Source organism: Neopelma chrysocephalum, unplaced genomic scaffold, assembly GCF_003984885.1.
Source record: "Neopelma chrysocephalum unplaced genomic scaffold, ASM398488v2 Primary Assembly neopelma1_124, whole genome shotgun sequence".
NCBI lineage: Eukaryota > Metazoa > Chordata > Aves > Passeriformes > Pipridae > Neopelma > Neopelma chrysocephalum.
This window is the reverse complement of record NW_020897786.1, coordinates 633,774-649,192: the sequence shown is the minus strand read 5'-3', so window position 1 is coordinate 649,192 and position 15,419 is coordinate 633,774. Positions and strand designations below refer to the sequence as shown.

Here is a 15,419-nt window from a genome sequence, read left to right as displayed (position 1 = left end):
ACCCGCCTAAAGTGGTGTGAGTGGGGAGGGTGAGCTGGGGTGGGGTCAGGTGCTGGGAGCTGTCCCTGCCTGCAGGTGAGAGCTGAGCTCTGGAGGTCCTCTCCTCTAAGAAGCCTTTGGAATGTGTTAAATCCAGTGCTGACAGTTGAAGCCTGGAAAATGCAGCTTTCCATGGGGGTAGTGGTGTGGAAAGCTGTCCGGCCTGTGCTGCGGTGCGTCCTGGCTCCAGGGATCTCCTGGACAGGCAGCAAGCAGCACGTCATCCAGGAGAGCCGCCTGCTCCGAGACCAGTGAGGGAGCGTTTCACTGAGGACTTTGATCTCATGATGCTGCTGAAATCAAACCGAACCGGCTTGGGAGGCGGCAGCTCAGTCTCTCCCAGACGCTCGGGCACGAGCCCAGGGCAGCACGGCTCCCTCTGCCAGGATGGTTGGCTTCCAGTGGCAACTCCAGGGAAAAATCCAGGTTGGAAAGACTTGTGCTGGTGGTTGGGCCTTGGAAAAATCTGCAGCGAAGCATTTGGGTTGGGCCGTGTCAGGTTGCAAAGTGAAGTTATTTAGTATTTGATAGATATTCAGCTATGAATAACTTGAGGTTATGACTCTTTAGACTGATTTTTTTTTTTTTAAAGTTTTTCTTCCTGCTCTAGTATGTGATTAGTTTTGTTTGCCTACAGCAGTTGATTATGTTGTAACAGATTTCCAGACTCTAGCCTTTTAAAAAGAACTATTCCAGAAATCTGCTTAAATTCTCTTTTAAGTTGGTGTTTTTCCTGGATGATCTGTATCCATCTTTTAGCCTGGCTGGGAGTGTTAAAGGAGAAGCAGACTTGTGCTGGCTGTTTGCTTCCGGTGGGAAAAGGTCTAATTAAAAACTGCTGGTTATCTGAGTGAATTCTGCTCTGTGCCTGAGCAGTTAAAGCTGTAACTGGATTGCAGGGAGCTTGTCTTTATTGTAGATTGAAGTCATCAGAGGGAATCATGGATCTTTTGAACTTGAATCTGATTTGGTTTAATTAAACAAAACAGCTTATTTCCTGAAAAATGCAGATAGTGAGGGAGAACATGGCTGGATGCTGTGGAGTGAGTGCTTTCTGTTGCTGATAAATTTGTTCCTTATTTTCCTTATTTCTTCAGTAGTCTGTTTCTTCCAAGCTGTTTGGGTTCAAGTTGTGTTGTCAGTCCTTGCTTGTATGTCCATGCTTCCCAGAAGATGAAGCTTAGTGGGAATTAACCCTTTGAGTCTTAGCAAGATCCTGGTCCTTAAAGGGCTGGGAGTCTTCTGCTGCCAGGGATCCGGGCAAGAGCACAGCACTTGTGCATTTTCATAAACGCAAGGATGTTGCATATTCATATGGGCAAGTTGTGGTTGCTGTGGGAACTGAGTTGTCTGAGCACTGTGCCATGTCCTCTCCTCCCTACATCCAAAACAAGCAATCCAAAAGCTCCAGGAGGAACTGATGCGGTGAAATGCCCTGCTGGAGATGCAGCGTGATGCTGCCGGAGTAATAGTTGATGCTGTTACAGGTGCTTGGTAGCAATGTGACTGAATTGGCACTACAGCTTGTACTAGTACTACTAGGAGTAGGAAACACCCCGGTGGGTGCTATCCTGGTGGAGTGCTGTGGAGGAGGCTGCAGCTGGGAGGGGGAAGGTGGAATGCTGCCAGCAGGTACGGTTATAGCTGCTCTGATCATGCCTAGGGTGCCACAGCCTCCTTGCTGGGATCTGGGAATGCTGGCACTCCCCAAATCACCGTGGGGTGAAGGTGGGTGTCCCACCTCTGGGGGGACCTGCCACCAACCTGTGCCTGGGCTTTGCTCCTGGGCATCCGAGTGGCACGGGATGTGGCTGTGGAAAAGGAGGCCAGGAATGCTGTCAGGCTGTCTGGGGTGGCCAGGGCTGCACGTGAGGGATAACGTGACAGGCTGGAGCGACTGCAGCGCCCGCGGAAGAGCCGGGAGCGGTGTGTGCGAGCGAGGTGTACATCTGATGGCACCGTGGGAGGCTGTGGGGGCAGGGGGAGGAGGAGGAGACAGCTGCTGCTGCTTGGAGCTGGCTTATAAATGCCCTCTGACTCAGATTTCGGGTAGCACAGCTGAGCATCTTGCGGTTTCATCAGCCCCCAGATCCCTGCGTTAAACTGGAATTCTCAGACTATGAACCTGCTGTGTTTCCTTAGGCTGTTGGCACGGGCTTAAACCGAGGCAAGAATCCGGCATCTCCAGTACCAGTAGGCTTGTGAACACCCTGCAAGGGAGGGGAGGGCTGGGAAGGGAGGACCAGGCGGGAGGAAGGTAAACAGGCCGTGAAGAATTCCTGGTGTGAAATGGGTCCGACTGGTCCTCTTCCTCCTGTACCAGCGGGATGTGCCCGCTCGGGCTGGACCCGAGATAATGGGCTGCTCTCTGGGTAGCGGGGGTTGAAGGTTATCCTTGTTACTCAGGGGTAAACAATGCCGAGTCAGTGAGGCACAGTGGCCAGGCTGAACCAAACAGATTATGCCAGCAGAATTGTGAAGCTTTGCATCGGATCTGAATCGGAGCCAGCAGCTGGAGGCTGGCCAGGACTAAAGTGTTTTTGGGTTTTGTGGGTGGAGGGAGGCGGGGAGAGGAGAGCTGGGTAGCACTAAAACTAACTGTCTGCTCTGTCGCTGCTGCTGCTCTCGTCGTTGCTGGGGGGATTGCTGCCTTGAGCCTGGTGTCTGCTGTGCTGGGGAGCCTTGCTTTGTGCTGCCTGCCTTCCCTGATTCACTGGAGCTGCTCCTCTCTCCTCCTGCTGCCGTCTTGTCTGTCGGGGGAAATCTTATCCTTTCTTCTTACCTTTATTTTGTAAGAGCTGATGCAGTTCTCTTGCATGGCTGAGTGACGTCACTGTCAGCACAGTAAGCATCAGCAGCCTGGTCACATGCTGACCCAGTCAGTAATGCAGACGGGATAGGAAGGTGGAGGGGCTGAGGGGGGTGGGGGGCTGGATTCTGGACATATGGTAGTCCTCCCTTTTGGGGTGCAACTGCGGGTTGCAGAAGCCGTGGCTTCAGAGCAGCACGAGACCTGGCTCGGGGCTTAACGCTTTGGAAAACTCCTTCTTTAAAAAGAAAAAAAGCAGCCCTGAACTCTCAAGCTTCTGTTTGTTCTCCATCTGAGCAGACATCCAGGACTCTGAAGAAGCAGTGGCAAGCAGGATGCTTTTCCCCACGTCCACGCAAGAGTCTTCCCGTGGCCTCCCAGACACCAACGATCTGTGCCTTGGCCTGCAGTCCCTCAACCTGACAGGGTGGGACAGACCCTGGAGCACCCAGGACTCTGACGCTGCAGCACAAACCAGCACACAGTCCGGTGAGTCTGCTGACACACGCAGCAACAGTTGTTGGATTCCTTGTATGTTTTTGGCTGGTTTCAAGCTAATGTGGAGCGATGAGCTTGTGTAACAGGGCGCTGGTGGGGGCTCATGGGGGCTTCTCGACCCGTGGTGCTTGTGTAACGTGGCAGCTGAGTTGGGGAGGCTGTGGCTGCCTATGCCACAGCCCCCTCTGCTCTGCTGTCAGTTCACTGCAGACAAGAAGTGCCCGGGGTTGTTTTGCTCGGAGCTGTAATGCTAGTGGAGGAATAGCCTCGCTGGGAGAGGAGAAACCCTCTTGCTGTGTTTGGAGGGAGTGGGTGGGGGGTGTGGTGTCAGGAGGCTGAACACTATGGGTAGGAGTGAGGCTGAACTTCTCTCCGGCAGCCCCAGGAAATCCCTGGTGGCAGGTAGCTCTGCAGGTGAGGGGGTTGTGCTTGCAGAGGGACCCCCCTGCCTGACTGCAAAGGTCCCGGCAGCCCTGGCACTGCCCAGCTGCTGTGGGGTGTGGTACAGCCAGCACCCGACAACTTCAGCCAGCAGCTCTCTGGCTGGGTGGGAGACTTGGAGGGATCCTTCTCCACTCCCACGCTCAACTAGAAATAGCGGGCTGTGCCTGGCAGTGGGCTGCAGGAGATGCAGTGGAATGGCTCCTTGTTTTAACTCTTCTGGTCCAGCACAAACCTACGTGATGGGCAGGGTGTGGGCTGGCAGCCACGCGCTGCTGGCTGGTGTGCCCTTCCCCCTCAATCCTCTCCAGTCTGTTTTTGCAGGTGGCATTGGATGGGGGGTTCCTGGGGTGCTGGGTACTTCCTTTGGAGCAATGTGGGGTTCAGTTAACTCTTCCAGAGGCACCAGCCTTCTCTGTTAAATCACAAGAAAAAGGGGTGCTGAGTGCACAAACTTAGTGCATCCCTTTGGCCTGGTGTTGGAGCAGAGGTGTAGAACAGGGAAGAATTCACTTCCTAGCCTTCGAGGGCTGTAAAATCCAGTTTCACAAATGGTAGTGTGTTCGTTCAAGTATCAGTCCGTGGAAAGATCTAGTGCTTTGGCAGAGTTTGTACAAGTTCAGCCTGGTTGCTACAGAAACTCATCCCTTTATAGCAGCACGCTGCTGCTTTGTTAAAAGGGGAGTGCATTGCTGCGCAGACTGGGGTGACACAGAGGCCCCAGGCATGGAGTTGGTGCTGACAGGAATAGAGAGAGCTTCTGAGGGGGCTGGGCAGCGGGTTTTGCCCGTGTAGATGTTGGGTGGGGGCAAGGGGGTGCTGTTGACCACCTCCATCCAGGGGATGCTGCCGTTGGGATAGGAGAAGCTTCTGGGACACAGCCCTAAATGCTGCTGCATGAGTTGTAAAACAGCAACTGAAAAAACCACACTAGTGGGGTAGCAGAGTTTGAACAGCTTGATCAGCACAGCACATCTGATTTGCACAAGTCTTGGTGTGGGGCCTGCCTGTGGGCCCTGGCACAGGCACTTGGGCTCTGCCTACAGCCAGGCTGTTGCAGCTTTATTAAGCCTCGCTCTGCTCCAGTGAGCAGACCTCCACATGGTCCTGTGGGCTTCCCCTAATGAACCAGGGAATACTACACACTCCTGTCTGTCTTCCTTTCGTTGCCAGCTGAAACCTTGAAGGAGAAGGGAGAAACAAGTTGTTAGTGTGCAGTGGGCTGGCCTGGTGCCTTAGAGCTGTGCTCTGAGCCCCTTCTGGCTGTTGGCAGCCAGTGGGGCCCTGCTGGTCTCTGTCTTTCAGGGTCTTTAATGGATGAAGAGCACACTTAGAGCAGGTGACACCCCCCTGAGTGGCTCTGCTGCTGCTGAAGCCCCGGCCATGGGCTCAGCGCTGCGGAACGAGGCTGGCACGCGCAGTGGCGGCCGCTTGGTGCGGATGCCCCAGCCCCACCTGCTCTGCTGTGCCATCTCCACTGCTCCCTTGGCCAGCTTCCTGCCAGGCAGCCTTGGCAGAGGCTCGGATGTCTCCGCAGTGCTCCGGCAGGCAGGCGAGCAGCGCTGGCATGAACCTGGGGTGGGCTCTGTGCCTCGCAGGCTGGGCAGTGGGGCTGGCAGGGCCTGCTGGGGGGTTCCACTGCCAGGGGTGGAGGGGCTACTGGTTTCAGGAGGGAGGTTCATTTGGAGATGATTCAAAGGTGCTCCAGTGACCTCCGTGCTTGCAGAGGGTGTATCTGGTGTCAGGTGCCCCCGCTGACTGCAGTGCATCGTGCTGGAGCTCCTGCTGCCGCAGAGGCCTGGGAAGAGCCACGGAAAGAACTGAGCTTCAGGCACAGCCCTGGGCTCTGAACTGCACCCGCTGTGTGTTTGCGACAACCTGTGGTAACAGCTGCTGGAAGATGGCACCAAGTGCTGTCTGGAGAGGCCTGTTTCCTCGCTCCTGGTATTCCCGTTGGTACATGAAGGGGAAATGGCTGGGATGTAAAACCTGCCCAGCTGCAGCTGTGCTGTTTGCACAGAGGAGGCTCTGGCCTTCAGCAGCTCTGCAGAGGGTCTAGTTGCCCTATAGCTGGAGGTGTCATGGTTCAGAGACTGTTCTCCCTCTGTCCCACCTTCCCTTCCCAGCTGTGCAGCAGCTGGGCCAGGAGTGCTGATAGTCTGGGCTGCTGTTACTCTCCTACTCTGAGAGTGCTGGGGATGGTGTGTGCTAGCTGGAGAGATGAAAGGCTGGTCCCTGGGCACAGCTGTTGTAGCGCTTCAGCTGCGCACACCTTCCGTGTCTGCAGAGCCTCAGCCCTTTCTCCTTCCTAAGGGCCGTGGACTGGCAGTGGAGCTCCTTGATAGGGGAGAGCTTATAGTTCAGGAGCATCTTTTGAAAGGCTATGAAACATTCTGGGTGGCGGAGGAGTGTTCTGTGTCAGAAAGCTGTGTGGATCTGAGGAGCTGGCAGATGCCGGTGCTTCCAGGTGGCCTGTCCATGCTATGACGGGAAGAGGGAGGACGCGGTGAGGATGCTGCTGCATCTAAGTGCTGCTGAGGCCTGGGAGGCCACAACTGGCCTTGGCCCCAAGGCCTGGGGTCTCCATAAGGGTGTCCTGTGAGCAGGTGAGGCTGCAGCAGAGCTGGGCTGTGTCTGGGGACAGGGAGGGCTGGTGCTGCCAAGCAGAGCTGTTGTGCCGCTGGCACCCAAGCGTTTGGAAGGTTCCAGCAGTGACTCAGCTGTGCAGACCCACAGGGAGGTGGCTGGAAGGGTAGAAATGCAAAAAAAAAAGCCAACAATCAGGCTATAAATATTGCTGATGTGGTCCCCTGCAGTGCTGTGCTTGAGTACTGATGAGCTGGGACCTCCTCTCCTCTCCCTGCCAGCGCAGAGCTTCCTCAGCCTGGGAAGGACCTTTGGCTGCAAACCCGTCTCGTGTCACCTTGTGCTCCTAGGGCGGTGTCACCACGCAGCTTGGTGCAGTGGGATCAGGTGCCTGCTGATCCAGAGACTGGAGAGCAGCAGGGATGGTTTGTATGCCCCAATCCTGCCTGTGTACCCCATTCCCAAAGGGCTACTGAGCCCCTTGCACCCCAACAGGGTTATTTGTGAGTTTTCTTGCTGCACCTGGTGCTGTAAGACACTGAGGACTTGTGCTGAGCCCTGGGGAGTGTACCAGAGGCAATGCCAGTCCCTGGTGTCTGGAGAGAGGCTCTCTGGAGGCAGTGGCTGCTGCAGGCTCGAGCTGCCGGCAGTTATTGGCTGTAGGATTGAACTGCTGTCTCATAGCAGGCAAAGCATCTCAAACCCTCTGCTGCCACTAGATCTGTCAGGCTGGAAATACTTCAGCAAGTCCCAGAAACCTGCTCTGTGGCCTGGGGAGGGACTTCTGCAGGAAACTGGCCTTGAACACTTCCAGTCCTGCCATTCCTGGCTGTATTTCTTGAGGCAGTGTTTCCCTATCTTTAAAGTAGCCTCACAGCAGGCAGGCTCATGTGTTAAGATCTCGGAGTTAGTTCATTGCTCTGCAAAAGCAGGGAGGGTGATTAAGAGGCAGTGAGGTAGGACTGCCCTTGATGGTATCCTTTACCTTCACTGCCCTCTTCCTCAAGGGGCACAAGGAAATGGGGTCTCGATCCAATTTTTGCCTGGAGAACATTAGTGCACAGCAGATCCCTGTGCAGATTTTGGGTCTCCCTGGCTGGTTTTCAGCTGCTTGGTCTGGCTGGTCTGTCCTGCCCTACATTGGGAGCTGTCCCTATGTGGGACAGCAGACTTGCCCACTGGGAAATCATCCTAAAACCAGTCTCTTTAAGTTTGCAATGCTAACCTGCAAGGGTGTTTTCAGCAGGATCAAATCTTCCGGAGAGGATGTATGTCTCTCTAGGTGAAGCCAGCAGGTGAGCTCTTCTGATGGTGTCTGATGGAGCACCTTGCTGTATCTACCTCTCTGCTTGTTGTGTGCCCCTAAATCTGCTGGTGCAGCAACAGATCTGAGCTTTTCCTTGGATCTGCTCTTGAGACTGCAGCTCCAGCCTCATCTGTGCCCTCTGCGGGGTGGCTGCTGCTGTCTCATTCTCCAGCCTGCAAGGTTGCAGCTCCAGTCACTCTGCTGAGGAAATTGCCTTTGGTAAGGAAATGCTGCTGAATCTTCCCAGCCCTTGGTTCTCCTGCTTCCCAGAGCACAGCAACTAATTTTTTGCAATAAGCTTGCTTATCTGTAGTTGCTTAAAATCTGCTAGGCTGGAGCTGCCGTCTGTTGTGTGTCGTCTGGCAGATAGCGGAGGCCTCTGAGCATGGATCACTCTGAAGTCTTCAAGGCAAAACCCACCTCTGAAGGATGAAAGAAAAGACCTGTTGCACAGGCAGAATGGTTGTTGTCATGGACTCCTGCTTTCTTCTTGAGAACAGCAGGAGGTGTTTGTAAGCTGCTTCTTCAGGTTGGGCTGTTTCCAGAGTGTCCTCAAATGCTGTGCGTGGTGGCAGGTACCTGAACCCACCCAGGTGAACATTGCTGCTCAGCCTGGGGGTGGCTGTTCATAAACACACTGTGGCAGTTGCTGGCCTTCCTCAAGCTGCTGGTTTGAGTGCTTGGATGCAGAGCTTGGGGCAGATAGAGGATTTGGATGAGGGAATTCCCCAGTTCTCCCTCTGTTTAATTTGCTGCTAGACTAACCCTGCTCTATAGAGCTCTCCCTTGTGCATGTCCAGGTCTCTCCCTGCTGGTTTTCCTTCTGTCTTTTGGACATGTGGCTTCAGAAGACCTAGTTTTACCCTCAGCTCCTGCATATTTCTGCTTGGCTGTGTAAAAATTCTTCTCCTTGTCCTAGAGGAATGTTTCAGAGGCTCATCCTGGTGGGAGAGCTCAGTGTTTGGATAAGACTAGGTTGGCACTAGAGTATCCAAGGATGTTTTTTCGTGCTCTCTAGTGAAAGGGGAGCTTTGGGTGCGGGGAGCAAGCATTTCATCTGAGTAAGACACGCTCAGATCTAAGCCCAAGTCTGCTTAGAAAATGCAATGAAGGGTTCTGGTGTGGCTGCTGGGGCAAGGAGATGAGGCTACCTCTTGCTGACCTCAGACCTGTGTCTGGTTCAGGTAAACAGGTATCCAGAGTTTTGGTGGTGTTCCTGAAGTCCATATTCTAGGTACCTGTTGTTGCCTTGAAAGGAAGACAGGCTTTCCCAGCAGCCTGGTGATGTTCAGGGAATAGTAGTGGAAGCACAAATGTGGTGGTGCCTCCTGTGTGGAGTTTATGGGTGATAATGGCATAAGGGAACAAAGCTGGGAGCTACCTTGACTCTCCTGGTCTCCTGCTTGGTGCTTGTACTCCAGGAGTACCTGAAAGCTTGTCCTGTGCCATCCTGGCTCTTGTTGGGCTTTTCTGAGGCTGCACTTGGTGTGGGTGCTTAATGGGCACTTGTTCCTTGAGTGTTTCCATAAGGGCTGCTCATACTCCGTGGGCTGATTCCTTAGTGGCCGTGCTGAGGAGTGGGAAGCAGGGAAGCACTTAATAGCTGCACAGTGCTCATGTGGCAGCAGTATTTGATCCTTAACAGAATAAAATATGTATCAAATAAGTAAAAGAAGTATCAAACCTGAGCTTGCAATTGGTTTCTAATGGAAGTTGCTCTTAATCCACCTCTTAAAGCTTCCATTTGAGCAGCTTCTCCTAAAACAGATTTATTTTTATCTGCGCTGATGCTGTAAAACAGAAGATGCAAATAGAGGAGTAACTAGAACAGGAACCCAACCAGCATCTCTGCTTGTATCCAACCAGAACTGAAGCGGGTCAGGGCAGCTCCAGTCCTGTGCTGGAGGCGGCTTGGGGGAGCAGAGGGGCACCACCCCAAACCCTCCTCTTGGCTTCTCAGGGAGGGGTGTTTGATTGTGGCCTCTGGAGCAACCAAGTGTGCAGAGTGTCCGGTGGTGGTCTGGAGAACACTTCTCTTGGCTCGCTCTGGAATTGAGCCTTAACAGGTGTGTTCCCTTCTGAGGAGAGCATTTGAGCTGCTGTTTGGTGGCTCTGAACTGCACCAGGCTACTGATAACTTAGTCTTTTTGTGACTGATATTGGAGGTAGCAGCAGGGTGGTTTATTGTGTGCAAGCTCTGGCCTTGGGGGTAAGATTCATCCCCAGAATTGTCCCAGTCAGATGAGAAATGGGGTGGGTGAGTTTTCCTCCAGCCCTTGTACTGCTACATGTCTGAGCAGTGGATGGGATGGTTCCTTGCTGGACAGAGCTGACCTGAAAGGCTCTGTCTGCTGCAGCTTCATTGGTGGGAACATGGAAGCTCTCTGGAAGAGGGCCTGGATGTGTTTTTGGTTCAGTACCTTCACTGCAAACTCCACAGTGTGTGCTGGGCCTGAGTGCTTCCACATGGAGCTGGGATGGGGAACAGCTTTGGGAGCTGCTCTCCCGGTGTGCTGGGGCTGCCTGTAGGAGAAGGTAAGAGTGATGCCTGCTCTTCCTCTTCCCCAGCTCCTGCTGCCTTAGGCCTGAGTTTGTCCCTGGTGCTGTGTTGTCCCTGGGCACAGTGATACCCAGGTGTGGCATTGCAGGGTGACCTGTCATTGGGGTGTCACCAGGGCCGGGGCAGCAGAGAGCGTTGGGCCTGTTTGTACAGCTGAAATCCCTCCAGCTGACTTTTTATGCAGTGACTGCATGTGGAACTGCTATAAGAGGGCTCTTAGTCCTCTGCAGTGCTCTTGGCAGGCTGGATTTATTTTAGGGTAACTCAGGTTAGAAGGGACCTCTTGAGGTTATCCAGCCCAACTTCCTGCTCAGGGTAGGAAATCTGCTGGAGGGTGGCAGAAATAACAGTGGGCCAAGGGGGCTGTGGAAGCTAATTCCTGGGGTGCCACAGTGTTCCCAGAACAACACCCATTAAATAGGTGTCTCCATGGGATTTGCTCTGAAACGATCCACTTCCAGATGGTGCAGTGGTCCTTGAGCTGTCACTGCACAGTCCCTTCCCGGTGCTGCTGTAGGACTGAACACATGGGGTGTGGCCTGGGGCACTGAGCAGGGCATCTCCAGCCAGGGTTGCACCCTGGAAACACCTCTCCTTGTGGCTGGTCCCATAGGCACTGGCAAAACAGCTGAATCACAGGTACTGTCTGTGCTGCTGCCAGCGTAGAGGCTGCTCCTGGGCACGGCAGCTGCTGCCACCCCTTTGGGAGGGATGCAGAGAAATGCCCAGCTCCTTGTCTCTCTGGCTGGTTTTCTCCCCAGGAGTGCAGAGGGAAGGTGAGGCAAACCCCCAGACCTATGATGCTGAGGCGTGCAGACCTCTGGAAGATAACTGGGAACCCACAGTCATCACTGGTGGGGCTGCGAGTGCCAGTCTGGCAATGGCTGCGTGCCAGCTTGAAGGCCTTAGTGAAGCTCATGTGCCATTTCACAAATAAGGTTGCATTTGAGACTAAAACCTGTCCTTCTTCCAGTTGTTCTTCCTTTACCTTGTCTAGAGGGGTAGGGCCACAACAGCCTGCACCCCTCACCCCCTCCAGAGAACCCCCCTTCTAAAGGGGCTATCCTGGACTCGCCACCCCCAGACTGATGCAGCTGAGAGGATGAGTCACCCTTTAGCACAGGTAACACACAGCAGAGTTTGCACCCTGGATGTTGCTGCAGATAATTGAGAGGAGTTTGGTACTTAAATATAGAAGTGTTTGTTCTTGAGACTTGCAAAGCTGAAGCTTGTTGTGCAGAATTTGACCTGAATATGTTGGCTTTTAAATCTCTTTAGGACTGATACATGTTAAAACCTGCTGTACTTCAGTGTTCTGATCTTTTTAAAGACAGTCGTGGTTGTGGCAGCCTACTTAGTGAATGCACCTGGACACTAGAAATTCTGAAGTCCGTTTTAGTTGTCTTTTCTTATTTATATATTTACCTTAGGCATCTGTTCTCCCTTCTGGAAACACACAGGAGTGAATTCCCTGCCTCAGTGAGCCTTGTTGTCAGCCAGGCCCCGCTCTTGGTGCCAGAGGAGGACCTGTGCTCCCTGGTGTTAATGCAATAAGCTTCTCTCTCTTCCTAGTTCTGCTGCTGTTTCCATTTTTCAGGGCAAGTGACTTACCATGTTGGTGACAGAACCAAGAATAGACCTCAGGTGTCCTGACTCTAATTCTGTGGTTCAGCTGTGGGATCATGCTGCCTTTTTTATTCCCCTGCCCCCTTCTTAGCAAGCCAGAAATAGCTGCCTGAATATCCTCAGTTCTTCTTCGCCCCAAATGAAGAATCTGTGAGGGCAGAGGTTCCTCTTTTGTAGTTCAGAAACAAAAGGGGGGCTGTGCTGTAGTTCTTATTTAGATGGTGGTTGCTGCTGGTTTGATCACTTCTGCAGTTTTGGGAGCTGCTTTTCTGGTAGTGAGCTGGTAGTTGGTTTGAGATGATTAAGACTTCTGTGGCGATACAGCCCAGAGAGGACTGTGTGCCTTGGACTTGGGTTGGCTCCTTTTACAACAGCAGTGACTGCTTTTTTCAGTGGATAATGGGAACAAAATCAAATTGTGAGGATTTAAGCTGGGCAGGACCTCTGGAGGTATCCAGTGTGCTGCTCAGGTGAGCTCCAAGGGCCTAAGGACAGAGTTCCCCTCCACCCCTGGCCTTGTCCCATGGCTGCTCCACTTAAGAGGAAGAAATTCTTGTGCCACTGCTCTTGCTGCAGCTTCTTCAGTTTCTTTGTGCCCCTGTAAGAGTTTGGTGGTCTGTAAATGGAAGGGGGAATGCAATGTCTGCCTTCCCTGTGCCAGGCAAAGCCCATTCCTGTGCTGTGTGGTGCAGCCCCGCAGCTGGCTGTGGCTCAGTTGGTGGCCCTGTGGCCCCAGGTGTGCTGGCTCCTCACAGGCAGCTCCAGGTCCCACAGCTGCAGGTGAGAAGTGCTAAAACTTTGCTTAGGATTAGGCTGGAGTATTGATCACCCCCCTTCCCTGCCTCTAGATTTGAGCTGCTGACAGAGGGGGAGATCTCACCCTGGCAGCTTGTCTGGCTGTGTCACTGCCTGACTTAGAGATGTAACTGGAGCTGTAGGAGGAGGTTGAGGTGCCCATTTGCCTTTCAGACATGCAAATGTTTCTCTTGCCGTGGAGTTGCTCAGTGTCTGTAGGAGGTGCTGCTTTTTGGCTGACTAAAACATTCAGCTGCTCCCACCCCACCAGGGCAGAGCTTGGCTGGGTGGTAAAAACTGCAGACGAGCTGTTTTTTTGGAATTGCAGCAAGCTATTGTTTAGGACATCAGCTTTTTTTTTTTTTTCCCTTTACAAGCTTATTTGATGCATGACAAAAGAAACTGCACTGTGTTCAGTCTCCAGGGCCTTGATCGTGCTGCTTCCCTGCCCTGTTGCCTTGCCCCAAAGTGTATATGGCCCTGCAGCCTCTGGGCCTCAGGTGTCACCTGGTGGGAGCAGCAGTGGTGGCACTGAAATCTGGCTCTTCTGCCTTAGTTCTCTTGGTAAAAGCTTTTCTATTATTTCTGCAAGAGCATCCAAGCAGAAGGATGGATTTCCAGCCTTAGTAGTTGGTGGATGCAGGGGAAGTCTTAAGTTTACCATCCTTTCTGTGCTGAGTAGTCTCCCAGCAGATAAACTTCTGGTATCTCCTCTCTGGAGGTTGCAGTGTGGCTCCATCTAACCTTGCTGGGGGTGCCAGCCAGCAGAAGTGACCCTCTGAAGGCCTTGGCATCATGGACCTGCTGAGACAAGTCCTGGACTCTTCTAAATAGGCTTTTTCCAGCCCTGCTGTGAGCTTTGAGAGGCTGTAACATGTCTTCAGAGCACGACTTCAAAGAGTACATGTGTGTGTATGCTCCCATCACACTCGGGGCCGTGCCAAGAGTGGCACAGAACCGCCTGCGCTCGGAGCCTGCAGGTGCCAGACGGTGCTGGCAGCATAAGAACTGGGGCCTGGCACCCTGCTCCTGCAACAGGATTGCTGTTTCCAGCCAGGGGGGAGCTCCCACTGATGGTCTGAGTGTGGGGAGCGAACTTGAACAGAAGGACCTGGGCAGCTGTCAGGTGAGGGGGATTTTTGCTCTGGGAAAGATTCAGTTGCTACATAATTTGACTGAAACTGAACAGTGTCAGCACTGATATCCTGTTGGCTTGTTCTGCTGGGTGGTCTCCCACAGAGCCAAGCGGAAGCACTTGTTGAGAGAACAGTGTGGTGGTGGCGGCAGAGCTTCTGGTCAGCTCTGATTGTCTGGAGTAAATTCAGTGGATGCTCCATGTGGTGCTTAGTGCTGTGGTCTAAATGACAAGAAGAGCTGTGTGCTCCAGGATCCTGGGCATGTGCTGGGAGCCTTAACTGGCAGGTGAAAAACTAAAAGCTGTTCTGAAGCTGTTTGGATTGGACATTGGGCATCTTGCTGGTTTTTAGGGCACCTTTCCCAAGGTGTGCTGTGAATTGCAGCTTGTGCTGGTGGAGTGGTCTGCTTGAGACTGGGTAAATTCACTTCAAAAGTGGTAGTTCAGCAGTTGGTAACTGGACTTAAAGGATAATTTGGGGTCTGTGGGCAGAGTTGGCCTCAAGAGTTAAAACCAGTGCCCTGAAAAACCACTGCTGTGGGCTCAGGGTAGCTGCTTGTTTTTGTGAAGTGTCTGGTTTGGGTGTGATGGCTCCAAGAGGCTTGTGTTTCCCTCGGTATCTTTTGGAGCCCTGGGATGATGCAGGAATTAAGGTGCATTGCAACAGCATTGGTCTGACAGCATTTACTGGGAAAAGCTCAGCTAAGGAGGATGAATCGTTTTTAAAATGCTCCTTCTCTAGTGAGAGCCCTATGTGCCCATGACCTGGCAGTGCCATGTGGGTGTCAAGGCTGCTCCACAGAACTCTCAAACCTGCCAGTGCTGGGCTGACACGCTCTGAGATGGAGCAGAGCGTGCTGGCTCTGGATCAGTCGTTAAAGCTGCAGCAGTGAGTCAAAAGTCAGCACCGAGTTTTTACTAAAAGCTCTTTTCCTGCTGTCCCCTGCAGAGGACCGTTGGCATGTGCCTCCCTTGCAGAGCTGAGCGGAGGCAGGAAAAGTTCCAGAAACTCCCCACATGGCTGCTATGTGAGCTGTGTTGACCCTACAGTTAAAATTTCCCCTCTAGTTGTGAAAAATACTTAGTTCTTTGCACTCGCTTTTTTTTTTTCTTAGTCTGTTTCCCTGATGTTTGCTGCTTCACTTTAGGACTTGCAAGGATGTTCTTGACACCAGGAATTGTTGATGCATCCTACCATGCGCATTGGGAATGGTCATTCCCTTCCATGAGCTGTCTGGTTGGGAGGGGACATGAGGACAACTTCCCAGGGAGAACTGTGGCCACAAGGACTTTTGAGGGCTTTTAGATGGCCAACCTGTGTTGGGCTCTTGTGCCCCATCCGCAAGGAGGAGTTGGGTGGGTTGGAGCAGGGAGTTAGAGCAGGATTCCATCAGGATGGGAGTGAGGAATAAAATCTGATGTCTTATGCTGGTGTTTCCTAGACTGTCTAACAGGCTGGATTCAGGGCACTCAGCCTGGTCACTAAGCAAGCGTAAAGGAGGAAATGCTGAGCATGGCTCATGGCTTTTCCTCCCGATGTCCCTGTGAGAGGCCGTGGGTACCAGCTGAAGCTGAGTCAGGCCCACTGGGGTGATGTGGGGTCTCCCGCGAGCTCAGTGTATCC

The 15,419-nt window shown here is 53.0% G+C and overlaps 1 protein-coding gene across 13 annotated transcripts in view; it reads left to right on the top strand.

Moving 5' to 3' along the window:
* Positions 1-15,419, top strand: part of CPEB1 (cytoplasmic polyadenylation element binding protein 1) — a 39,035-nt gene that overhangs the window by 12,046 nt on the left and 11,570 nt on the right. For 9 of the 13 annotated variants that reach the window (XM_027698073.1, XM_027698074.1, XM_027698072.1 and 6 more), the window contains exon 3: positions 3,149-3,337. In XM_027698073.1, the coding sequence (XP_027553874.1) occupies positions 3,149-3,337 (189 nt within the window). Of the gene's footprint in view, positions 1-1,959; positions 1,981-2,101; positions 2,207-2,274; positions 2,297-2,666; positions 2,884-3,148; positions 3,338-15,419 lie in introns of those variants that run through there. The other 4 variants (XM_027698083.1, XM_027698081.1, XM_027698082.1 and 1 more) reach the window with 4 other exon arrangements.